The following is a 19323-nucleotide window of genomic DNA, read 5'->3' as shown; positions in this document are numbered from 1 at the left end:
TGAAGAGTAGCCCCTGCTCAATGCAGCTAGAGAAGAAGTCTGTGCAGCCATGAAGACCCAGCACAGCCAAAAATACATACGTACATCAATAAAGTTATATTAAAAATAAAATTGTGAGGCTTGGGGAGATCACTGAGGGAAGTGGGGAGGGCGTGTTGCCAGAGGAGACAAGTCCAAGGACTCCGCTCTGAGTATTCCCACGTTTAAAGGTCAGAAAATGAGGGAAAGTGGAGACTAACGCTTCGGAGACAAGACAAGCTGCTTCGGTAGCAGCAGCGTATGAAGATGTGGACGCCAAGTGAAGAAGTCTTTCGAGGGAGAAATATGAAGTGTACCAGTGCTGCTGGTAGGGCAGTAAAGAGGATTAGGACTTGACTTGGGCTCAGCAAGGGGGAGGTTTGGGTGACCTTTCTAAGAACATTTGTGTGGCAGGTGGAACACTGTGCTGTTGTCTGTGTATACGGAGGAGGGTGATGTTACAAATGAGGACATTCCGATGTTTCCTCAGGGTTTGCAGTAAGTAAATGGAGAAGGAAATGGCTACCCACTCCAGTATTCTTGCCCAGAGGATTTCACGGACAGAGGAGCCTGGTGGGCTGCGGTCCGTGGGGTCGCAGAGAGGCGGACACGACTGAGCGACGGAGCATGCGCAGTTAGTAAACAGGGGGAGCTAGGGTCTCCCCTAGTCCGTGTGACTCTCAAGTCTTCACGTGTACTCAGCAGACCTGACTGATCCCCAGGATACTGTGGCAGTTCATCTTCTAGTTGGGGAAGCACATTTGTTTCTTCTTCTGTGTTATTTTACTTTATAAACCATGAAAAGCTTCAGTGCTCAGGGTTTTGATGGCAGTTTCCTTTCTGAGGGGAAGAAGTAGGAATGATTGGGGGTGGTGGTGAGATTCTAGTAGGTGAGGGAGATGAAGTCGGTTCTACCAGATGGGCTCTGTTTTCCCTAAGATGTAGGGGCTCGGTGGGCATCACTTGTTTGTGGCCTAATCAGTAACTCTTGAAACTGAGGCGGTTTGACGATGGGTAGACCATAAATAGCTGCAGAAATTCAAAACGTGATTCATAGGCCTCGAAGCCTATGAATCATTTTTAAAATGGGATGGATTTTTGATGAGATAGCTCTACAGTTCTTCAAAACCCAGCTCTCACGCTCAGGGCTGTCTTTGCAATGAGAAACAAGTGGAGTCTTCTGTTGCCATCTGCTCATTCCACATGTTCTTTTGAAACAGAATCCTGGAACTTCCTTTAGCAAAGCCTTCCTGAAGTGTCAGGTTCCCTGGAAGCAGATTTCTTGCCACTCAAATAAAGTATAATCTTGGCAATTTAGCAAGGAGCTTAGTATTCAGGAGGTGAAGTCCCTCACTGACCCTAATTCTGAGGAGGCAGCTCAGTGATTCCTTCAGAGCATTTTACGATCTAGCTGTCTCATTGCGTTACAATAAACAGTCTTCATCATCTGATTCAGGTTTTTCTAAGTCTTCAGTGAATTGACCACAAAAGCACAAAACAAGCACAAAGAAAATTCATAATCATAATGACTGCTACCTTCATCACACCGTGAGTTTGACTTGAACACATTTTTTTGACAAATGATGTAGGGATGTTCTGTGAATGTGAACAAACCTTTAAAGAATCTTTTCTTCATTCATTGTCTTGGTGGCGGGTACGTTTAGTTACTTAGTCTGTAGTCTCTGCTTTTCATTATCCCTGTTGATAGGTGGCGGCCTGCCTGCTCTTGTTCATGTGTGTGTGCCCATTCTCAAGAGAGAGACTTTGAGTTTGTTTTTGTCTGCAGGCCTCAGAGGGCCTGCCTAGGGCACAGGAAGCAAACAGACTGAGGCAGTGTTAACTCTCCTATGAAGACGCCTGTGTTCCTGGGCTGGACGTGTATCTCGCTGTAGCATTTGAGCATTAGAAAAGCAGTGTAGAGAGATGAACACTGACCTGATACCAGATTTTTCTATATCGTCTTGTTGCTTGTAGCTTTTAGAAGTCATCTGGAATACCAGTATCCCATTAGATTTTACAGAAGAGGATGGTCTTGCCAGAGTGTCACTCCCTAGGTTATTCATAGTTTTAAAGGGAAAAAAGAGTTATGGTGGAGGTAGCTGGTAGTCACTGCCTTAGTCAGGTGGTCATGGGTGGCATCACCGACGATGGGACAGCGTGATGTCATGTGCCTCCCGTTGGTGATGCAGTATGAAGGACACTGATACGTACTGATACAGTATGAAGGAGCCTGCTGATGCCTTTAGATCTGACTTCCAGTTTATGAGAAAAGTAGGAGACAGATGAATGCATGATAAATGACATCATAAATACAATTAGACAGATCTGAAATGTGGAACATTTTTCAAGCAGTTGGTTTTGTTTTTTAAAGTTAGAATGAAGCATGAAAGTCAGTATGAAAAATGAGTGAGACTTGTTCTAGAACTAAAGAGCAAGGAGGCATCACAGTCAAGTGCAGTGTGTCAAACTTGATAGTTTATTTGCTAATATTAGTAAATAATATTTATTTATTGAGTCATCTTTATACTATTTTTGAACTTTTTGTATATTTAACATTTTTTATAATAAAAAATTGGGGAGAATCACAAGGGGGAAAGTAGATTTCATCTTAAGCCTTTTATTAAAAGAACAGTCAAATTTATAAATATTCCTTTGGGAGTTCCCTGGTGGCTTCGTCATTAGGATTCCAGGCTTTCATTGCCATGGCCTGGGTTCAATCCCTGATGAGGAACTGAGATCCTACAAACCATTGAGTGAAAGGAAAAGAAAAAAACCCTCCAAATCTAGTGAAAAAGAGGGATGAAAGATTTTTCCCCTTTGCCTTGAATTTTTCTTAGGCTTTGTTAGGCCTTTACAGAGCTAAGCAGGAGAAAGCTGAAGAAATAGGAAAAAGATAACCGGAGAGTACACTGTACTGGAAACCCGAGAGAGGAGAGTCGAGGATTAGCAAGTGATCAGCTGTGTCAAGCGAGTAGCTATAGGAGACTGAATATCACGTAAGGACTGAGTAAGATGGTTAGGAAAGTAGGAATCCACAGTAGTCTAAGGATGTCAAAGTGTCCTGTTTCCTCACTTCTCTTCTGGGACCTTGCTTCTCTCTGCAGTACTGGAGGGTTCTTCTGTGGAGGATCATATCAAAAATGTTGACCTCTGTGTAGCGGGAGATCTTAAGTCTGTTTGAAGATACAATCTATACTACATGAGGCAGTTGGTAGTAAGGAAATGGAAACACTGCATTAAAGGCCAGGGGGGTTCAAAGTGTTGATTGTCCTAACAATGAGAGAAAGAGAGAGAAAATGGGAGAAAGAATGAATGTGAGAGGGAGGGAGAGAGAGATTGCCAGATTTACATGCAGGGGGCGGTAACAAGTGAAGGTATTTTGGTCAAAAGTGAGATTAGAACGTGTTTGAAGGACAAAGGCTAATTTAATTGACAGACAGATAAAATGGTAGTCAATTAAGGGAGCGAAGTGAAGTTGCTCAGTCATGTCCGACTCTGGACCCCATGGTCTGTAGTCTACCAGGCTCCTCCGTCCATGGGGTTTTTCCAGGCAAGAATACTGGAGTGGGTTGCCATTTCCTTCTCCAAATTAAGAGAGTAAGATCCTTCAAAGAGTCCGGGAAGAATTTAAATCTAATTTAAATTTTCTTCTAATTTAATTTTTTGCTGATTTAGATTTAAATCTTCTAAATCTAAAAAGATGAGATGTTTCTTCCTCAGAAATAGCTTGCTTGGCACACAGTGAAAGCTTAATAATAAATGCTAGTTATTGTGATTCTCTGTTCATTCAATAAATATGTATTCATTCAACAAGTAAATACGTATCATTCAACAAATACATACTCCTCTATCCATGGAACTGTCCAGGCAAGATGGAGTGGGTAGCCATTCCCTTCTCCAGGGCATCTTCCTGACTCAGGGATTGAACCTGGGTCTCCCACTGCAGGCAAATACTTTACTATCTGAGCCACCAGGGAAGCCCCAGTTGGTCAGCAGTAGTAGTGGTGGTTTAGTTGCTAAGTCGTGTCTGACTCTTGCGATCTCATGGACTGTTGTCTGCCAGACTCCTCTGTCCATGGAGTTTTGCAGGCAAAAATACTAGAGTGGTTTGCCATTTCCTTGTCCAGGGGCCTTCCTGAACCTGGGTCTCCTGCACTGCAGGCAGATTCTTTACCAACTGAGCTACCAGGGAGTCACTAGTAAGAGTCTATAACTATTCTGGGTGCTGGTAAACCACCTCATATCCTAGTGGAATGCAGTTTGCTTGATAGTGATTGAATCACAAAGATGGTGGACTTACTTGAATGATCTGGTTTTACTCTAGGAGGGCACAGCTTTTAGTGGAATGGGTGCATTTATAAACAAATAATTACACACAGCGGTGAGTGTTCTGCACCAGTGTATAGAAAATATTGTGAAAACATGATTGCAGGAGTCGTGAATCATGGGTTTTGGAACAGGTCCCTCATAGCAGAGAAGAACTAGTACTGGAACGGGTTATAGGCTAAAGTCAAATGTTTATTATAGTTAAATGTTTCTGAAAACTCATGTTTGTGTGTGTATGGGCATCTTAAAGAACTTGGTGAATCAAGGCCATATGTTGTATTTTATTTATTTATTCTTTTGGCTCCACCTCACGGCTTGTGGTGGAGAAGGAAATGGAAACCCACTCCAGTATTTTTGCCCGAAGAATTCCATGGTCAGAGGAGCCTGGCAGGCTACAGTCTATGGGGTTGTAAGAGTCGGACACGACTAAGTGACTAAGCACACACACAGCACATGGCTTGTGGGATCTTGGTTCCCAGACCAGGGATCGAACCCGTGTCCCCTGCAGTGGAAACGTGGAGTCCTAACCACTGGACTACCAGGGAAATCCGTGGGCCATTTTATTTATTAAACTGTCTTTTGGAATACAGTGAAATACCCAAAGGTAGAGGGGAATAACCCTTAAGACCAAAGGGTTTATCTTGAGAATCAGGATTCCCACTCAGTCCAGCCTCTTATTTCTCTTCCTTTTTAGAGGTATACTTATCATTACTATTTTTTTAAATTGGTATCATTACAGAATTATTGTAAATATTTGTATGTGTATATGTATAGATGTGTGTGTGTGTATATGTATATAGCCCCTCTTTTAGAACCCCAGACAGGAGTGTATTTCATATACAGTACTGCACCTTTTCCTCTTACTATATATTTTGGAGATTAGTCTTTACATCATGCATCAGTGTTCTATTGTAAAACTCGCTAATACATTTGTTTAACCCCCGACTAATGGACACTAAAGTTCTTTCTATGAACCCATGAACAATTAGAGAAATTTTCAAATATGTAAAACTATTAATAGTAAGAACAATATGATGAGGACTCTTGTACTAAAAATAGCTTCAACACTTATTTTTATGGTTGAAGTTTCCTGGGGAAAGGAAGCAGGTTTGGTCAGAGGGAGGAGTTGAGCTGTAATGAGTCCCAACAGAATCTCAGGTGACCCTGGAGGGTAGAAAGAAGATGGAACAACCCCTCCAAACTATCCTGAATTGATGTGAGGGGGACTGGGCTTTACTGTTTATCTCCAAATTGCGCTTCCCTGATAGCTCAGCTGGTAAAGAACCTGCCTGCAATGCAGGAGACCCCGGGTCCATTCCTGGGTTGGGAAGATCCACTGGAGAAGGGATAGGCTACCCACTCCAGTATTCCTGGGTCTCCCTGGTGGCTCAGTCGGTAAAGAATCTGCTTGCAGTGGGGGAGACCTGGGTTCGGTCCCTGGGTTGGGAAGATCCCTTGGAGAAGGGAAAGGCCACCCACTCCAGTATTCTGGCCTGGAAAATTCCATGGACCGCAAAGAGTCAGACATAACTGAGTGACTTTCGTTTTCACTGTCCAAATTGATCAGTCATTGGATGTGGCTTGCAGGCAAGGTGTCCCTTTGGCTGGGGGCAGTCATTAGCCAAATGACTAAATGCCAAGACAACCTCGTGGTCTTAGCAGCTGGGGTAAGAAGTCCTTTGTTCCTCGAGGTAGATCTGGCTGCATTCCAGCCACCACACTGATGATCATACTTCATCTCCATCCTTTCCTATACCTCTTACCCCTCTTCCTCTCCCCATGTCAGAGCCCAGACATCAGGTCATTTTATCCATAAATACTACAGTTCTGCTTACCTTTGAGTAATGTGTTTTTGTAAAGTCTAGATTCATCAGATTGATTGGAGAATGAAGTTTTCTGGTAAATGAAATTTTATGATAAATGAAGACAGCATAGAATACAGGAGGGCATTTATTTCCTTAGGAATCAGGTCTGTGTGTGCCTCTGAGCTCTGAGATCAGTTTGTGGTGTGATTTTGAGAGAGCTACTGATGGACCTAACGGAGTCTAGCACTAGGAGTTATGTTTAGACACAACCTTGTAGTCTTTCCTTTTTATGGCAGATTTTAATAAAAATGCAAAACAGTTTAATTTTCTTTCCTATCAACTTTGAAGTTGGAAAATGTAAGCACCTAAGCTATTCTGTACCTATTTATTTATGTTTAAATTTTAAAAAGTTAATTTTTACTTATTTATGGCATTCAGGGTCTTAGTTCCCTGACCAGGGATTGAACCTGTGCCCCACCTGTTGTGGAAGTCTGGAGTCTACCAGGGGAGTCCCTGCCTATTTAAATTAAGGGAAGAGAGGTCCACCAAGGGGATTGCAGCCTGCAGAACCTGAGAATAAAACCTCTTCAAGTGAAATTTCAAGGTGTGGTCTGTGTTCCCTGACAACTTTTTGAAAGGAGGATATTATTGTCCATCTTTTACAGATGGGGAAGCTGAGACCTAGCCTAGAGTGGTAACTTTTTCAAGATTGCATAGAAGAGTCAGGATTTGAATATAGTTTTTCTGAGCGTAAGTTCATTGTTCTTTCAGTTGTTATTTTTGTTGCTGTTGTTGACTGCAGTACAGTTTTATTTCTGTTTAGAACTGAGAAATAGGTGCAATCAGGTAAAACAGAAAAATATATGAAATTTAGGTAGGCAAAAGAGATGACTTGATTTTTATCTCTCAGACCCCTGCTCTTGATGATTTGATTTTTTTTTTTTACTTAAAGATGATTCAAAATTCATTGTATAAATACTCTTGATGAGAAAGCTAATCCTCAGAAGTGAGATGCTGTCATCAAAGACTGCATGGTTAGTGGCAAGATGAGGGATAGAATCTAGGACTCCCATTATTTCACTCTAAAGCTTTTTCAGGAAAAAGATTATATTTAATAGCCAATATCTAAATATGATTTTAAGTTAGATTTGATACAAATTTCCTCTGTGTCTCAGTTTGATACTCAGTTCTCTTCATGCAGCAGGTGATGTTGCCAATAAAGAGAGCAGTTGAATGATGATGGCCGGAAAACTGCATGCTCTGCATTTACATTGCCATTTAATCAAAAACTTCAGACTTAGATTCCTGTGTCTTGCCAAACTGAATAGTTAGCTCCTGCCTTGTTTGCCCGCTTTTTATTCTGATCAGTCCCTCAGGACCAGGTTTACTTGGTACGGACTCCATGGTCGTCTCAGTCAGTCCCTCTCAGAGATCCTTGACTGGTCTGTCCTCATGAGCCATGCTGTCCTTCAGTTCACGCTATTTCGTCCAGTACTTGTGGTGGCTTTTCTACTTTCACTTTTATTTTATTGGATTTTTAAGATGCTGGGAAAAAATGTTTTCAGAGATTTACATTTTTTCTGGACTGAGATATATATTTCTTTGTATTAAGAATGTTCACATCATTTGGTCATATAATGAACTAAACATTTCTCATCCTGTTCTTTCTTGCTTTTGATGTATCTAAGTCATGTACTCACATGACATATAGAGCCAAATAGATCCAGAAGACTTTATTATACAAAAAGAAAATTGAAGAGAGGAAGAAAAATGTGTTGAAAGCCCACATGTCTGTGGCGTAATGATTGAAGATTACATTGAATTTTAGGTAATTCACTGGACATCGATTGGTTTGGTTATAGCTGACAAGTACCATGGAAGACACAAGCTGTTATCTTAGTTTTGAGTAAATGAATTAGTCTCTAAAACAGGTCCAGGTTATTAAATAAATACCAGTGATTGAATTATAGAACATATTTACTTATAATGAAGATTTTTTTTTCTTAGTAGATGTTCAAGAAATTTCTGCTGCCTAATTATTACACTGTAACCAGATTTATAGGTTTTGAAGTATTCTTTCATATGCTAATTCTAAATGCATTGAAATACATTTAGGTCAAAACAGGTTCTGAAAGTAATGTATCTTTTCTCTGATTCAAAAATTCATGTTAGAATCTTGTAGTCTTTCAGTTGTCATGAATGAATGTGTTTGTTGTATTTGCTAAAGGGAATTGTAAACTTTTAAGGAAAATTAATTTTCCTTAAAATAATTTTAAGGAGTAATTTGTTTCAATGGAGAACATGTTAATATACCTAGTAAAGTCAGAATACATGTAGTTTTGCAAGATTAAAAATGTGTTCGTACATTATTAGGTACTTGTCCAGTTTTGAATTTATGGCATCTAATTATATGTACCTCACATTATTTCTTCCTTCTTGCTGGTGAGTAGATATGTTTGCGTTTTTAAGGAGAGAATAACTTTATGTTTTCCAGAAGAAAAGTGTTATTCTCTTAGAAAAGTCATAGAATGAATTAAGAATCTTGCAGGAAATAGCCACAAAATTATTTGATTTCCTCTTTTTTAAGAAGATTAATTTTGTTTGGGAATGTGGAGTCTTAGTTCCCTGACCAGGGATCGAACCTGTGCTCCCTGCATTGGAGGCACGGAGTCTTAACCAGTGGACCCCCAGGGAAGTCCCTTGCACCAATCATATTTAATCAACATTAGCAGAGTCGGTGCTCCCCAAATTGCTATATGAATTTGATGCAGCGCCAGTTATAATCTCAGCAAGCTTTTCTGCAGAAATTTACAATCTAATTTTAAAATGTGTAGAGAAATTAAGAGGACCTAGGCTATCTATGGGGTTGCACAGAGTCGGACACGAGTGAAGTGACTTAGCAGCAGCAGCAGGCTGTCTAAAGGAATCTTGACTATAAGAGCTAACACATTTTAGAGCTAGAAGGAAATATCACTGGGTTTTGTGGGGGTATAAATTCCTTGAATTCTCTTAGAAGTTAGGCAGGACTAACTTTTATAGATTGGGCTTGTATAAAAATTAAATATATAGACATTTTGCCATGTCCCACCCCAAGCCAGCTAAGTCACATTCATCTTTCACATGTTGGCTGACTAGTGATGAATTTTCCTTACCTTCTGCCAGTGTGTGGAGGGGCCTGGCCCCCAGTCACAGGGTGATGGTGGTTATTTGTCTCCCTGTTCTCTCTCACCCCCAAAAAAGTCGCCCTCCTTTCCTCACAGTAATTTCTTGTCATTCTTCTTACCTCTTCCTTTATGCCATGGGTTTTATTCTTACACACTCTGAAGATGCAGTGTATTTGAGTATGCAGTGAGAAAGATCATATGTTTATGTGTAACTCAAAACACCATGGCCTTATACAAGTAGGAAGTTTGTTTTTCCTAGCTAACTGAGAGTCTAGTCTAGAGTTGGAGGACTTTTTATAAAGGATGAGCTCCCCTATTTAAAAAATATCCTTGAGCTCTCCTGACACATAGCATCTTAGCAAGGCTGTCTCCTTGTCTGAGGAGAGACGGCAGAGCCAATACCCAAATGTAACTTGACAGTTTTCTCTGCCTCCAACTTTTGAATGTTCTCAAAACCCATTTCCCTACAGTCTGCCTCCAGCTCTGATTTAATACCTTCTTATCTAGGAGGCTTTTCTATCAAGTCTGGTCTGAGACTCAGGAACACAAATCTCTTTCTCCACTTGAAGCCTATAAATAAGACTTTCTGTCATTCCCCCCCATCCCCCCCCGCCCCCCCAACTCTAGATAAGATCTGGACTCTTATTCTCCTGTTTCTTCTAATACCATCTTCCAGTCTGACACCAGGGGCCTTTGATTGATTAGTATTTGTGTGGAAATTATTTCTGTTTCTTCTGTATGTTGCTGGGACCACCCTAATCGGAGCAGTAAGACAGATCAGTATCAGTTAGTGATTGTGACCTCTCACTACAGCTTTATTTCAGGTATTCTTTTATGACTTTTCAACTTTTAAATATTTCACCCAGTAGGCACTTTCTGTTTAGATCCAGGATTGTATATAATTTAAGGTCATTTGGTTGGCAGGGTGTATATATCTGGGGGTCAGGACAGGTTAGTTTATTCAATCTCATGTCCTTGGAAATACAACAGTGAATTTTGAATTCTGGTTCTCCCTCTCTCCCAAGTTGATTGGACAGATCTTGCCTAATTCCTTGGATGAACAGTTATTGTAGCACATAAGATGATATACTAGGAAAGCATACAGTAATATCTTTGTCATGTTACAGGCAATTGTTTTCACTTATTTTAAGGGCTGTGAAATGCATTCTTCTTCCAGGTTTCCTTGAGCTCCTTGTCACTTGAATACCAGAACGTTCCTTCCTGTTGTACCAGAACAGATACAGCTCCCTGTCGCACACATGTTCCTTAGTCCTGAATCTGTGTGTTTGCGTTCTCTTCAAGCTAGGCAGATGCATTGAATAGGAGTCCTCACCTATCGAGAGAAATGGTGTTCTTTCTTTCTTTTCACTTTTTGGCCGCATCACATGGCATGTGGGATCTGGGTTCCCCAGCTGTGGTCTGAACCTCTGTCCCCTGGAGTGGAAGTGTGAGGGCCTGACGATGGGTTGCCAGGAGTCCCCGGCGTTCTTTCTTGATCTCAGCACGTTGTGCTAGTTGCTCTGAGCTTATTTAGTTGAGAGAAATCTTCAGTGATACATCTTAAAAATGAATGTTGTCACCATGGAGAAGTGAACTCCTTCCAGATTCCCTTTTTGAGAAAGTCACTGGTGGAAATGTTATTCAGCCAGTAGCGTGCTGTACGCAATTTGTTAAAACTGGCTCAGTGCTTTGTTTCATTTACTAATGTTAATAGGAATATGGAAATAATTGTTAATGTCATGGTAGTCTATAAACTGCTGAACATGGTACATAAAGGATTTTATAAATAAGAAAGGAAGTTGGGATTTTCCCCTCAAATGCGTCCCTTTTACTTGTTGTAGCAAACAAATGAAGTTTGGGGAGAAACAAATTGATGAAAGCCATTTTGTTATTGAGTTGCTAAGTTGTGTCCGACTCTTTGTGACTCCATGGACTGCAGCATGTCAGGCTTCCTTGTCCTTCACCGTCTCCTGGAGTTTGCTCAAACTAACGTCCGTTGAGTCAGTGATGCAATCCCACCATCTTATCCTCTGTCGTCCCCTTCTCTTCCTGCCTTCAATCTTTCCCAGCATCAGGGTCTTTTCTAATGAGTTGACTTTTCACATCAGGAGGCCAAAGTATTGGAGTTTGAGTTTCAGCATCAGTCCTTCTAATGCATATTCAGAATTGATTTCCTTTAGGGTTGACTGGTTTGATTTCTTCTCCAACACTATAGCACGAAACCCATTAATTCAAACAAAAAATAAAAGATGCAGTATTAATAGATTGTATTTGGTAAACGTCATTCATAATTTTTTACTTGCCTCATTATCTTTCCAGGGAGTGGATTTTTGTTTTAGTTTTTATTTGTTTAAAGAGTATAAGTAGTGGATTAAAGAAAAGACTTTTGCTAAAAGCAACCAGCAATGAAACCATAGGTATTAAACTAGTTTCTTTCATAGAAAATGGCTATTCCTTGAAGTGTTTCTGAAAAGTTCCTAAGACAGTTTTAGATTCTACAGTGTCTAGATTATACACATATCTTTTGTTGCCACTTAAAAATCAAGTCAATCATGGGGTTCCCCGATGGTCTAGTGCTTGTCAGTTCCCCACACAGGCTTGATCCTTAGTCTGGGAAGGTTCCCTACACAGTGGGTCAGCTAAGCCTGTGTGACACAGCTGATCAACCTGTGCTGTGGAGCTCCCCAGCTACATGTAGAGAAACTGAAAGTGAAAGTTGCTCAGTCATGTCCGACCCTTTGCGACCCCATGGACTATACAGTCCATGGGATTCTCCAGGCCAGAATACTGCAGTGGGTAGCCTTTCCCTTCTCCAGGGGATCTTCCCAACCCAGGGATGGAACCCCGGTCTCCTGCATTGCAGGTAGATTCTTTACTAGCTGAGCTATCAGGGAAGCCCCAACGAGAGAAAACTCGCATGCAATGAAAGACCCAGTGCGTCCGCAAATAATAAATAAATAAAAACAATCAAACCAATCATTGCCTGGCCCTCGGGGCCATTAGATCAGCCCAGCTGGCAGGGCTCTTCTGAGGGTCTGTGAGGCACTGTTATCCCCACAGGAAAAGCAGTGAGGGGGGCAGGCAGATGGCTGATGGCGGGGGCCCAGGCTCCCCGGCTAGCCAGCAGAGCAGCCCCTGGACTCAGGTTCTGTCAGCCCAGACCGACTGTGAGCTCCCACAGGCCAGTCTGAGAGGAGGAATCTGAGAGTGACTGGTTTACAGGAAGCACAGTGACAAGGTAACCTGTGCTAATGGATTAGAATATATTTCAGCTAATAGCATGAAACTTCCCTGGTGGCTCAGACAGTAAAGAATCTGCCTGCAAGAGACCTGGGTTCTATCCCTGGGTCAAGAAGCTCCCCTGGAGAAGGCAATGGCAACCCGCTCCAGTACTCTTGGCTGGAGAATCCCATGGACAGAGGAGCTGGGCAGGCTACAGTCCACGGGGTTGCAAAGAGTCAGACACGACTGAAGCTGCTTAGCATGCATGCATGATGTTTAGGGGAGTTTTGGGCACTAAGGAAGTTCAAGTGGGCTTCAAAGTAAATGTGTGTGATGTGTTTTAGAGGGAAATACTGTAGCGTTTAACATTGCTCTCACCGCATCCCCAGGTTTGCCGGCAGGATGGCAGGAAACAGCCTCGTGCTGCCCATTGTCCTGTGGGGCCGCAGAGCCCCGACGCACTGCATCTCCGCCGTGCTGCTGACGGACGACGGGGCCACGGTCGTGACCGGCTGCCACGACGGGCAGATATGCCTCTGGGACCTTTCCGTAGACTTGGACGTGAGTGTTTGAAATGCCGATCGCACTTTTTGCATGCAAAAAGCTACTTAAGAAAAAAATAACACAGTTCCAGAATAATTTTACCTCTGTATTTTCTATGAGATACATTTTGACTAAAATTGGTGTTCAGAATGATTATCAAGATTACTCAGCAGAGTTGAGTTCTGCTGGTTTTTGGCTTGATTCCCAATTATAATAGCTATCCTACCTGGCTTACTATGTTACATTTAAGATTTTTTCAGAAAATTTCTAACCATATTGAAGGAAGTTTCCAAAAAGATACTAAAAAAACAATTTTGAGCCTTCTAAGATCAGTGTCTTGAAGAGAGAAAACCTTTGTAAAAATGTACAAAAATCAGGTATGTGTTTTTGCCATTCTTTACTGCTGTGTGCTCTGCTCCTGGGCGCTCTCTGTGCACAGACGCCCTTTTTCCATATTTTAACCTCCAATCTTGGACAACCCCCCCAGGAATTTTTCTGTAAGGAGTAACAGAGAAGATGGGGTGATAGTTGTCATGGAATGTAGAGGCAAACAAGTTGCTTTTATAAGTAAAAAACTTTTTAAAAGCTTTATTGAGATAAAATTTACATCATACAATACACCCTTCAAAGTGTACAATTTAATGATTTTTACTCTGTTCTCAGAGTTGTGCAGCTATTACCACAGCCAGCTTTAGAACATGTTCATCGTCTCAACCACCTGGGTAGTTCCGTGGTTAAGCACCTGTGCTTCCGCTGCAGGGGGCTCGGGTTCAATCCCCAGTCGGGGAACTGAGATACCACATACTATGTGCTGTGGCAAAAAATAAAAAATAAAATTTCAGAGAGAAATTGCAGAAGTAGTATTTCGTGAGTACGTAGAGAGATGGAGATAAGAGTAAAGGAGGGAAACTTGTTAATATAGGCATTATCTCCCATATACAAAGTTTTATTGCTTCCACTACCTGTAGAGGTATCATTTTGGAGAATAAAACTATAATTGCAGGAAATTTTATAATATATGGCAATAATGAAAGAAGTGAAACGTCATGGTAAAAGCTCAGCATTGCAGGCAAATGAAGTTGGCTCGAATCTTGGCTACTCTGGTGTCTAGCTGTGTGCCTTTGGGCAGTTTGCTTACCTGTCTCATGCCTGCATCTCATCATGTTTAAAATAGGGTCACACACAAGGTTTCGGTAAGGATTCTGTGAGGGAAGTTATATTAAGCAGTTATCACAGTGCTTGTACATAGTAAGGATTTATTTAATGAATAATTATAGCATCTCAGATAATAGAAAAGAAAAAAAAAACTAAAAGAAAAAAGAAAGGAGTGTGGAATGATGTCTGACTGTAGAACTAGTGGCCTCAGGGTCCCAGACTGGAACGTTAGTGCTGGTGTTTAGTCTTAAGAACTGTCTCATCACATCTTTTAATCCTAAACATCACTCCTTGCCACTGACAACTTGATAACTGTCACTTTTGAACTGTGGTCTTTGAGGATGGATTTTTTTTTTTAATCAGTTGAACAGATTATCTTATATATCTCTGTACTAGTTATATCTGAAATGTTTATTAATAACTGTGACAAATTTTTATGGAATATGGTGAAATAAAAATAGAAAGGTATAAATATAACAGTATACCACATTTTTCGGAGAAGGCAATGGCACCCCATCCAGTACTCTTGCCTGGAAAATCCCATGGATGGAGGAGCCTGGTAGGCTGCAGTCCATGGGGTCGCTAAGAGTCAGACATGACTGAGTGACTTCACTTTCACTTTCCACTTTCATGCATTGGAGAAGGAAATGGCAACCCACTCCAGTGTTCTTGCCTGGAGAATCCCAGGGACGGGGGAGCCTGGTGGGCTGCCATCTATGGGGTCGCACAGAGTCGGACATGGCTGAGCGACTTCACTTTCACTTTCACCACATTTTTACTTTTCCTGTAATTATGTTGGTACTCATTATATGAAGCCTCCAAGTTTGCTTTTTCTCAAAATTGCTTTGGCCATTTGGTGTCTTTTATGGTTCTACACAAATTTCATCAAGGTTTTTTCTATTTCTGTGAAAAACACCATTGGAATTCTGATAGGATTGCATTGACTCTGCAGATTGCTTTGAGTAGTATGGACCTTTTAACAACATTAATTCTTTCAACCCAAGAATGTGGGGTATCTTTCCACTTATTTAGTTTACCATTTCTTTCATTAGTGTCTTACAATTTTTGGAATACAGGTGTTTCACCTCCTTGGTTAAGTTTATTTCTAAGTAATTTATTCTTTTTGATGCCACTGTAAGTGGGATTGCTTGATTTCTCTGTCTGATAACTTGTTGTTATAGAAACAACAGCTTTTTGGATGTTTATTTTGTATCCTGCAACTTTACTTAATTTCTTCATTAGTTTTAACAGTCTTTTGGTTTAGTCATTAGGATTTTGTACATATAAGATCATGTCATCTGCAGAGAAAACATTACTTTTTCCTTTTTAACTTGGTTGCTTTATTTTTTATTTGATGCTCAATTGCTCTGGCTGCTGCTGCTGCTAAGTCGCTTCAGTCGTGTCCGACTCTGTGCTACCCCATAGACGGCAGCCCACCAGGCTCCCCTGTCCCTGGGATTCTCCAGGCAAGAACACTGGAGTGGGTTGCCATTTCCTTCAATGCATGCAAGGGAAAAGTGAAAGTGAAGTCGCTCAGTCGTGTCCAACTCTTAGCGACCCCACGGACTGCAGCCCACCAGGTTCTTCTGTCCATGGGATTTTCCAGGCAAGAGTACTAGAGTGGGGTACCATTGCCTTCTCCAAACTACTCTGGCTAAGACCTCCTATATTATGTTGAAATGTCAAGAGTAATCATCCTTGTCTTGTTCTTGATCTTGGAGAAAAGCTTTTAGTGTTTTCTACATGGGCTTGTTCCATATGGCCTTTATTATGTTAGGATACATTGCTTCTACACCCAATTTGTTGAGAGTTTTTAATCAGGAAAGGATATTGAATTTTGTCAAATGCTTTTATTGCGCTATGAGATGATTATGTGCTTTTTTTCATTCATTTATTTTTGTTCATCTTTCTAGGTTTTGGTGAGAGTACAGTCAATTTTAGTTACTTTATTATGACTGAAAATGGAATTTTCTAGCAAAGCCATGTACATTGAAAATAAAACTAACCATTGGTAAATTTGATTTTCTTGGGAAAAATTAAAGAATTGACCAAAAGCATTTTTTTTCCAGTGGAGGAATATGGAATCTCTGTTTGGAAATGGGGTTGGTTGTATGAGAAAACATTCTAGGCCTATTCTAACCATAAACAATGATAGTATTTTTCTTTCAATTATAATTATGCAAAATATGACTAAGGTGATTTTGATTCCAAAACTGATAACATGAAAGGTATTAATCATTCTCTTTTCTTAAGCTGGGTATTGACTATGTGGTTAGATGTTTTTTATATCTGGTACATATGTTATAAATATTATTTGTATATGTATAAAATGTTAAGAAATATATCCTGAAATTACTTAAAGTCCTGATATCACCTAAAATAATAGCATGATGTTTGGTACAAAGTAGATGAATTTGGAGGCTGATTGCCAGACTATTTTAGAATAGTGGGTATTAAGCCATCCTTTCAAAGGCACTATGGCAGTAAATCATTAGTCTGTGACAGTCATTATTGGTTCCTGATAGTTAACGTTGATACCAGCTCTTGGTAAGTGTACCTGTTCTCTATTTTTTGTGTTTGGGATGTCAGTCTAGAGGCTCTAAATGTGCTTTCAGATCATGGAAAGTATTATTTTTAAAAATAAGTGAGGAGAAATTATTTTATATGCTAATTCACATTCTTAACCTGATTTCTCTGTGCACTCGAGCTCTGTGCTAAACACTGCCCTGCTTTAAACCTTGGCTCCATCCCTCTCTGTATGTTGGGCAGGTAATGTCACCTCTTGCTGTTCCACTTTCGACTTTATTACTACTGGGGTGATTGTGAGCATTGAATTGGTGGGAGTCACTGTTCTGCTGCTGTTAGTTTTTGGTGTCCTGAGCAGTTCTTCTCAAATCTGTATCTGTACATTTATACTGAATATTTAACAGAATTCCTAAGAATGATTACTTTAGAAAACATATTGTGTATTTCTAGGTCAACCCTCGAGCGCTGTTGTTTGGTCACACGGCGTCAATCACCTGTTTGTCTAAAGCTTGTGCGTCTACTGACAAACAGTATATTGTGAGCGCATCTGAGAGTGGGTAAGTGTTTTCTCATTCGCTTTTTTCCTTTTAAGTCTTTAATGCAAATAATACCAGTGTATTTGTAAGTAGGGAATTTTATTTTATTTTTTGGGTATCTTTTAAATAAATGTATCAGTTGTCTCAACATAAAGCTATTTGAAATATGGTTTTCAAAATGAATTTTATCTTTATTAATGATTTTTATAGTACTTTCATTGTAATTTATGGTTATGTCTTTGGCTTGCTTTTGAGAAACTCAGAATACCGTAAAAGTTAAAGTATGGTCGTTAATCCCCATGGCATTTTTACTGAGTTGGCAGACAACTTTGAGAGTTTTAAGAAACCTCAGTGATGCTAGGTTAGCATGAATTTGGAAGATGAAGCCATACAAAAGTTTGATCAGTTATATCGATGTATGTTAATACACTAACATAGCTATATCCATTCCTAAGTCTCAGAGCTTGCTTTTGGAAAGGTAGGTCATTGGACAGCAGGTGAAGGGCCTAGAATGGGGGGAATAAAAACTTTTGGGATGTTTAGAAAATTGTATATTTATGAAACACGTTATTGAAGAGAGTCAGGGAACCGGAAGAGAGTTATTTAAGAAATTATCCCTTCAACTCTCTATAATTTATGAATTTGAAAAGAACCTTGTGTAGCTGAGAAGCAGTACCAGGTAAGTTCATATTAGAATGCATATTCTAAACAAATAAGTGAGTTTCCTTTGAAAAGTTTATACCACATGGGATATAGGAAAGTGAAAGTGAGAGTTGTTTGGTCGTGTCCGACTCTTTGCAACCCCATGGACTGTCCATGGAATTCTCCAGGCCAGAATACTGGAGTATTCTTTCCCTTTTCCAGGGGATCTTCCCCACTGAGGGATCGAACCTAGGTCTCCTGCATTGCAGGTGGATTCTTTACCAACTGAGCTATTAGGGAACCCCTAAGGCATCTTATAATAAGTATCAGGATCACTGCATTTTATTAATATTCTCCTCTGTTAAATAAATCTTCAGTTTATTTCTTTAAAGGACAAGGCATATTGACATTTCTAATTTTGAACGTTGTCTCTTTAGTTTGAGATAAAGCTTTTTTCTTTTGCTCAGTCAGTTCAGTTGCTCAGTCATGTCTGACTCTTTGCAACCCCATGAACTACAGTAAAATTTCTGCAGCAAATGTGGAATCAAAACTGGAATATTGTGTTTAATTTGCAAAGATTTGGAAATCAGTTGACCTTAAGTTTTGTGTTTTGCAGTGCTAAATTTTCTAGCTACGTTGATAATCAATGGAAAATTGGAATGGTTTAAACATTTTGTTCTAGTTTTTGTCACCTGCCCTTTTACCTATCACTTAGGCCTATGCTCTGCTTCATTATTATCCTTACTCTGAGCTTGAGGGTGAGAGAGCAGCCACTCTGGCACAGAGGTAGAGGAGGAGAGTTCTGGAGGGCCTCCTACCAGTTATGGCCAGAACCGCTGCCGAGACTCCACCAGCTAACAGGGAACCAGGAAGTGCAGTCCTCGCCGGTATCCAGAAAGAATGTGGATCGGGGCAGGGGTGGTTAGGCTGGAGGGGAATTTAAGGCGGTGGCTGGGAGGGCCAGAAGTTTTGGTGAACAGCAATAATGACTATATGCTGCTTTTTCTGAAATATGTCCATTTTAATGGAAGCTTAATTTTAAACTACCGCGACAAAGTTGAACCATGCTTTTAAAACTCAGATTTAAAGTCAGCGATTATTTTGTTTTATAGGGAGATGTGCCTCTGGGACGTGAATGATGGCAGATGTATTGAATTTACAAAATTAGCTTGCACACATACTGGCATACAGGTTGGTATTGATTTCTGCAACTGGCCAACTCAGCACTGATGGTCAGTTTAAAAAGTGTTTTTTTTTTCTTTTTTTAAAATTTTATTTTATTTAACTTTATAATATTGTATTGGTTTTGCCATAAAAAGTGTTTTTTTTTTTTAACACCAAGTCTCTCTTTTTGTATGAAAAATGGGTGGGAATGGGTAATGGGAC

The 19323-nt window shown here is 40.3% G+C and overlaps 1 protein-coding gene across 1 annotated transcript in view; it reads left to right on the top strand.

The window, feature by feature from the left end:
• Positions 1-19323, top strand: part of WDR7 (WD repeat domain 7) — a 353677-nt gene that overhangs the window by 9850 nt on the left and 324504 nt on the right. The window contains exons 2-4 of the mRNA XM_010854831.1: positions 12925-13096; positions 17210-17316; positions 19050-19128. Coding sequence (XP_010853133.1) covers positions 12938-13096; positions 17210-17316; positions 19050-19128 — 345 coding nt within the window. The 5' untranslated portion in view covers positions 12925-12937. The remainder of the gene's footprint in view (positions 1-12924; positions 13097-17209; positions 17317-19049; positions 19129-19323) is intronic.

This window comes from Bison bison, unplaced genomic scaffold (assembly GCF_000754665.1).
Source record: "Bison bison bison isolate TAMUID 2011002044 unplaced genomic scaffold, Bison_UMD1.0 scf7180017864349, whole genome shotgun sequence".
NCBI lineage: Eukaryota > Metazoa > Chordata > Mammalia > Artiodactyla > Bovidae > Bison > Bison bison.
The sequence above is the reverse complement of the archived record's forward strand: the minus strand, read 5'-3'. Positions and strand labels throughout refer to the sequence as shown.